Genomic DNA, 7101 nt, shown 5'->3' with positions numbered 1-7101 from the left:
ACGAGACGTGTAACCACCATGTGTTCAGCAACCTTTGCCATGTGTCTGTATTGACATAGTATTCGCTACATGTCTACCTCAGCTGCAGTGATAATTCAAAAGTACAAGTGTAACGGTAAAAAAATGTCCGTGCTTGGATTCGAACCACGGGCCTTCATTCTCCGAGTCAAACACTAGTGCACATAATTGAAAAGAATCCTCCCTCTGATACACATGGAAGTCATCTCCCCACTTAATGAGAAGTTAAACCATTCAGTGGAAACCCTCACAACCGGCATCCCTCCAATCCGACATGCTATCAATATCGGCACTAGTTAATTCTTGATCATTTGCACTTTTCCGTACTTTGGCACAATAACGAGCGCCCTGTTGGCTGTTTATACAGTAGTTAACGCTCACAAAAGCGGCATCGGTTATCTTGGTTCTCCTGTTGATCGCCTGAACGTGTATTAACAACAAGAGATCACAGTTACGGTGGTTAAGCATAAGTAGGTGAGGCTAAACTGGTGAGCGGCACGTGTTACTTGCACTATAAATTAATTGTCGTGTCACAAGATTGCTGGACCAGTAAATCATGGTATTAACTCTTGAACAGGAAATTCAGATGATAAGAGATTAGTGAAAAAAATATTGCACTTCAGTACCAAACTGGCAGACGGTGTCTGGAAGAAAGCGTAAAGATACTTTGCCATGACAAGCGAAGTAACATTAATCCACAGGTTCAAACCTTACGGACTGTTGCTGAGAACATCGCTCTTGAGACGAAATCAGAGGAGCTTACTGACTTTTTCACGTCATAAATTATATACATGTACGCTTGTGTTGTATCATTTTAATGTTATTTGTATTGATGAATAAAGTAAAGGATGGCTAACAACACGTTATTCAGTTGTATTTTTACGGCACACGGAATAGCATGCTCATGACTGTTGAAAAGGGAAACGTTCGCTACATCGTCACGCTCTCTATACCGGCATATTTTGCCGGTCCCAACTCATGACGGTTTAGAGGGCTTCGACTGTATGCGGGGTGTCAAACAGGCAATATTTACTTCCTCACAACATGACCCACTTTTGCACTCTCGAACTGCTCTCTTAAATAATGATATACATGTATAATCCATGATAGTCATTATTATTTTCATACAACAGTATATGCTCATGTAAGTATTAACGTGTACGACATGATGTAGAATGAAAAGAAAGAGAAACTGATTGTACACTGACGGATTGGACAAATGTTCATTCGAACAACAATTCTAACCCACTCACTAATCAACGTATGTCCAAATTTCCGCCATGAACTCTCTCCCTCACACACATAACTGCTGGTCACAGTGTTTATTCATACTTCAAAGCAGCAATATCTATAAGTGTATGAATTCATTGATTATCCCTTGTATAAGCATGTGACAAGGAATACAAAATAACAGTTTACTACGCAGTGTCCTTCAGGAGGCTTTGATTTCTTATTAGCTACGCTGTGTCTAGTGTATATAAACAGATCCAAATAAGTCAATATTCCCTTTGATTTACACTTTTAATTATACAGTTATACAGAGGGGAGCAAGTACGACTTTCCGCTTGCTCTGTAAGCCAGTATCTTTTGAAACTCTGTGACAGAAGAACGACATGCATTCCTCTGTAATCACTCTTATACTTACTTATCTTGTAACCCCAGCGTCGACTAGACTAAAGACTGGTTTTGGGAACAAGTGGAACAATTTCACAAATGTTATAATAGCAAGTGACATCCTGTCTGAATTTTCCAATATTCAAAGCGATGCGGAATGTGTGTCGCTGTGTCTTATGACCGAGGCGTGTGTGTCTGTATTCTACAGACAGCAACATCGACGGTGTCAGCTCCATGATGTTTTGTTTATGTCACCGAGTAATGGAAAAGAAGAGATGGGCACATTGTACTACAGTCTTAGTTCAGGTACGCCATCCGAAATGTTGTATTTGACCACTTTCTGAAAGGTATTGTGTATTCGTAGCTTCTAACTTCTAAATTGATACCAATAGAAGCCGATCCGATGTCATTGAGTGAAATAATTAGATAGCGTTTGATAAGGTTGGGGACTTCAATATTACACTTAATGAATATTCCTTTATACATGTTTCAGTTGGTGTTGTCATTAGTACAATTTTCATATTTTCCATTCACATTTAAAGATATGAAATGAAAACTGGAATTCAAAGAAATCTTACAAATGTCAAATCATATCTGTCCTTGTTCTTTCTGGTCTCCCACAGGTAATTGTCCGCCCAGGTACATCCATAACCGGCTTCTTAACGTCTGCTATCAGCTTCATCTTAACAAGGCCCTCTACATCGAGGGGCTTGCTGACTGTAGATCAAGAGGAGAACATTTCATTGTCATTGACAGTTCAGACAAGCAGAGTCACTTTGTAAAGCAAGTCACAGCCTCTAAAGGTGGGAACTGAAAACTCTGATACTCTGATACATGCGAGAGGCACACTGTCTTGGTTAAATGACTCGAAATAACAAGATAATTGTATTTTCTTGTTTCTGGAGCAGAACTCCAAATTATCATTAAATACACTTGACGCTAAAAGACTCAAGAGATGATGAAACTTTCTGCTGCATTGTAATGTTCGACATCCGCTTCTTGGTCTGTCTACGGTGACCCCAGTCTGTCTGAAGCGCTGAATAAGTCTTGCATCAAAGGGCATTGGCAACATGATAGTATGTCCCTATAGCAGCCTCCCAATGACTCGTTCTCGCTCTCCAGCTGTTAATCGTAGCATATTTCTCTTCCTTGTGTATCATATCATGCATTCTAGTCTCTCTCTACACCCTATAGAATTATTCTACACGTGAAATTGATGTAACTACTGCTTGGATATTGTGCTATGTATTGGCAACTGATAATGCTATATGTAAACCGAATATGGAAAAAAAATGTAAGAAAGATGCATTTCTCCAAAATATGAATGCTTTTGAGAAATGATGTTCGCAACTACATAGTGCTGTGTCGATAAGTTTTGTGTGTAAACTAATACCTTATAACATATCTTCGATAGTTTTTAAGTAATTGATAAAGGTAGGAGGATAACGTATCTTTTGGCGTTTAGCATAGTAATTGCTACCCACATCAAACTACTGTAGAAAATGAGTTTTGTGGTGGTGGATATGAGACTTGTAGTTCGTGTGTTTTTTTTAAAAGATCCCCATGACATTCATTCAATTGTCCAGTCATTATGTTGAGCAAAATCGAACTGAAGGTAAGAGAGTATTATATGCTGAACCGCAAAAGAAACGTCACCCTCCCAACACGTTTGCCAGACATGTTTCATCTTACCTTTAATTATTTTTTCATATATATATGTTTAGCTTGACCTGGCTCGTAGCCAGTGTTCAAATAAATTTGGTTTCAGATTCTGTATTTTATACAAAAAGCGTGTCGCTAAAACGCAGTTACTAATGGTAAGTATGGGACAAGGTATTTGTGCCAATTTCATGAACAAGACAATGCACGTGCATCCCAAGGTACCATCCCCATGGGAAGGGCCACCGAACATGTAACGAATCATGCACAGTTCGACGGTAACGACATGCCAGTATTATCAAGGGAACAGAGGGACCAAGCTTTAGGATGACTGAATACTGCAAGACATGTCGTATAGAATTTTGCTTCATGTCCGAACAGTATACCGCCTGCACCACAGCAGACCACAATGTTCGCAGTGGAAGATTGCCTGTGACAACGCTGAGACAAAATCGTCATCACCTGCAAACCGTTTCGCTACGGATATGCAAATCTCAAACTAGGCCTTATGGTGTTCCGGGGTATTCGTCCTGGTAGAGAAAATAGTGTAAGATCTGCCCATTACACTGATTAAGCACTGACACTCTTCGTCGTGTCATATTTTGGTTGACAACGCGCGTGCCCACACTGCCAGAGCAACAACAGACTTTCTCCGTCGTCGCAGCATACAAACTCTGCCCTCAGTTCGGAAGCAAACCAGACAGAGTACTTGTGGGACGAGATTTAGAGGAGGATGTGATGATGATGTGCGACCAAGGCCGACAACGGCAGCTGAGCTCCCTCAACCGTATCACCATGCATGGCTGGAAGTTCCTATGGTCTTCATCAACCGTTTCATAAACTCTATGTACAGACGGTGCAACCCTGTTGTCTATGTTCAAGGAGGCGATACGAGTTATTGACTTTCGGATCGCACTGTCGCGTCACCTGTCGTCATATGGAAGTGTAATTGTCTGATATTAGTCTGAGGTATTGATGATCAATTTCGACATCTTCCCGACTACTATTGTGTTATTTACATGTGTGACGATTACCAATTTCAAAAAGGGAGTGACGTTTCTATGTGGTTCAGTGTACATATCTATAGTTATATGATATACACTGATATGTCATCTGATGAATCTTTAGAGAATCTCTTCATAGCTCTTCACCATATCGTTTGCATAACATGTGAGTGAGTTAAAATTTACAGTCACATCGGCAATTTGTATAGCATTTCTGTGTTATTCTGTTTGGCTCTATCTCTTTTTCACTTCAACAACCTACTTGTCAACATCTGTCGTCTCTAGTTACCGGAATCTATACTATCTATGTGCATTCCAAGGAGAGGGTATTCTAAGTTGGAGAACTTGTTCCTCATCCCTTTCTGTGTGAATAAAACATGTTTAAAACAAAAACAATCAGCAGTATCGTGGCTTCACCGTAAATACATGTAACTTATAAAATAAAATAAAAAACACGTGTCAACCATGGACCATACTGGGGACCATGTTGATTTTTGATTTACAATACATTTGCTTCCTGCCTGGGCCCTTGCTGGATTGACGCGGCCCCTTCATCTGTTAGCAATTTAGACACATCTAGCCAAAAGTTAATAATACACACGGGTTACGATTAACAACAGTGGAAATTTTGGGAACTTATGTGTAGAAGGAATCCGAAGTATGATGACTTGCAATCATTCCTCTGCCCTGAATCATTTATCGTTTTATAGCTAACCATAAGGCTAAGTATATCTTAGAAATAAATGACAATATGACCCTGACAAATCAAACTGTTTAAAAGGTTTGCTGTAGAAAAGATTGAGGGACATTCTGCAACAGTATTCACACAAAAATAATCTGAATTCCAGCTAAAACAAATGTGTTCTAAACACATTGAATCCAACATGGCTGCTGGATCAGGAACCTTCTTACAGGGACCCGGAATGGAACTCAGCAGTCCTGTTTAAAGTAAAGTTTACTTCCATGCAAACACATAGTAAAGTTTTCAGCCAAAAAACTCAAATGGCCTTTACGATTACAATGATACTTGTGACTAACGTTTTATAAAGTCATATTTTACAGAAGAAACACGATCCACCTTTAATCTTTGCAGATAGCAGAAAATCTAGCTACTACATTGATGGATCTGATGCAGCAACTGAAGGGCAGTGGGTATACCACGACGGTCGACCAATGACTTATTTTGCTTGGGCTCCAGATTATCCGGACAACTCCACAGTGACAAAGGACTACATATCCGCTAGCAGGACCAGAGCGTTTCGCTGGCGTGACAGGATTGTAGATCAACGAAAATTCTACGCTTGCGAGAAAGATATTTGATGCAGTTATTTTGTTATAAAAGAAGAGATCCATAACTTGTATTGTATTGTACCATGCCAGTTTGTCATTTACAACAAGTGCCTTAGCCACATTAGATCGTACAACATGAGGTTTCTTTTACGTTCAGCGGCAGCACGTTTCATCGGTTAAAGGTCTATTTGTTCTAGACCGAAGCGTTATTGTCGAATGATTTAGTGACACGTATGAAGAATCATACTAATCACACACATATATATTGTTATTTTTATCAGCCTATATGCTTTCCGATCAACAAGCAGACATCTGCATGTGGTTAAATATACCTTTTGATTGTTGAAATGCGCTGTCAAGTTGAGACGAGGATGTGAGGAGACTGAGAAGGGACTGAGAGTGAAATGGGGATAAAATGTTTCAGTGGGTATATTGTGACCGTTGAAGTTTTGTTATACGATATAAAGCGTTTCGTTCAATGATATTCTGGCCCGTGAGGTAGCCTTGTCGTTATAGCAAAGCTTTCGCTCGTCACGCCGAGGGTGCGGTTTCGATTCCCTATGTGGGTACAATGTATGAAGTTCATTTCTGGTCTCCCCTCCGTGATATTTCCGTGAAACGCACTGTTTAACTAAAACTCAATCCCTTACTCATATCCATGAATACTTTAATTGATATCTCCTGTATGTGTGCACAAATATCTAAACCAAGTGAAACTAGTGAGCTCACCATCTGCTACCTGAAGCATCAGTGAAGACAGATTTTGATTTCAGCAGTCGGTCGTCCTCTACACTGCTATTTTTTCCAATTCAATTTTCTTTGCCAAATTGTCACTGATGTCTACAGTTTAATACAGTTTAAATTATCTGTGTGTCATCGTCTTGAAGATATACTCAACCAAAAAAGTTTAGCACGCTCGTATACAAAATGACATATATCATAATATACTAAAATAATTCGTATTTGCAAATCATACTATTGTCGCCTTTCATTTATCGGCCAGAAAATCATCAAAAGCCGTGTTCAGTGTTCCCAACAACGCCTTCACACTCACATACTCGAGATGGGGGGTCTGAGGCCACAAATGTCAGTATCGTGTGTGACCTCCATTGGCCTGAATCACAGATGTGCATCGACGTCTCATGCTGTCAACAACTGCTCTGAATTCACCAACGTTAATGTTACCCCATTCCCGTACGAGTACACGTTCAAGGTCACGGAGGTTATCGAGATGGGGGAGACATTCTCGGACCCTCCTGCCAAGAATATCCCAAACATTCTCTCTGGGAGAGAGGTGTAGGGATCTTGCTAGCCACTGCAGAGGTTGAACATTGTGCTGTTGATGAAGGTTCCTGGTAAGCATGGCTGTGTGTGACCTAGCGCTATCCTGCTGAAATGTAAAGCCATGATTTTGTTGCAAAAACGGGATAACAACTGGTCTGATGATTTCATCATAATATAGTTGTGCATTGAGGTTTCCCCGAACAACAATCAAGTCCATTTTACCCCCTACATG

At 40.1% G+C, this 7101-nt stretch overlaps 1 protein-coding gene across 1 annotated transcript; it reads left to right on the top strand.

Moving 5' to 3' along the window:
- The first annotated feature begins 1880 nt into the window (after positions 1–1880).
- Positions 1881–5615, top strand: LOC137296896 (tetranectin-like protein). The gene is made up of 3 exons (XM_067828781.1): positions 1881–1938; positions 2256–2435; positions 5389–5615. Exons 1-3 carry the CDS (start codon positions 1881–1883, stop codon positions 5613–5615), a joined length of 465 nt encoding a protein of 154 aa, XP_067684882.1.
- The last annotated feature ends 1486 nt before the right edge of the window (positions 5616–7101 follow it).

Source organism: Haliotis asinina, chromosome 9 (assembly GCF_037392515.1).
Source record: "Haliotis asinina isolate JCU_RB_2024 chromosome 9, JCU_Hal_asi_v2, whole genome shotgun sequence".
Classification (NCBI taxonomy): Eukaryota; Metazoa; Mollusca; class Gastropoda; order Lepetellida; family Haliotidae; genus Haliotis; species Haliotis asinina.
This window is presented reverse-complemented; position numbering and strand designations above follow the sequence as displayed.

What these genes read in the sequence shown, in the direction of transcription:
- LOC137296896 (XM_067828781.1), top strand. Translation starts at nt 1,881, where the DNA reads ATGTCACCGAGTAATGGAAAAGAAGAGATGGGCACATTGTACTACAGT. An exon ending in GTACTACAGTCTTAGTTCAG is followed by an intron (nt 1,939 to 2,255) that starts GTACGCCATCCG and finishes GGTCTCCCACAG; the next exon opens with GTAATTGTCCGCCCAGGTAC. An exon ending in GCAAGTCACAGCCTCTAAAG is followed by an intron (nt 2,436 to 5,388) that starts GTGGGAACTGAA and finishes TAATCTTTGCAG; the next exon opens with ATAGCAGAAAATCTAGCTAC.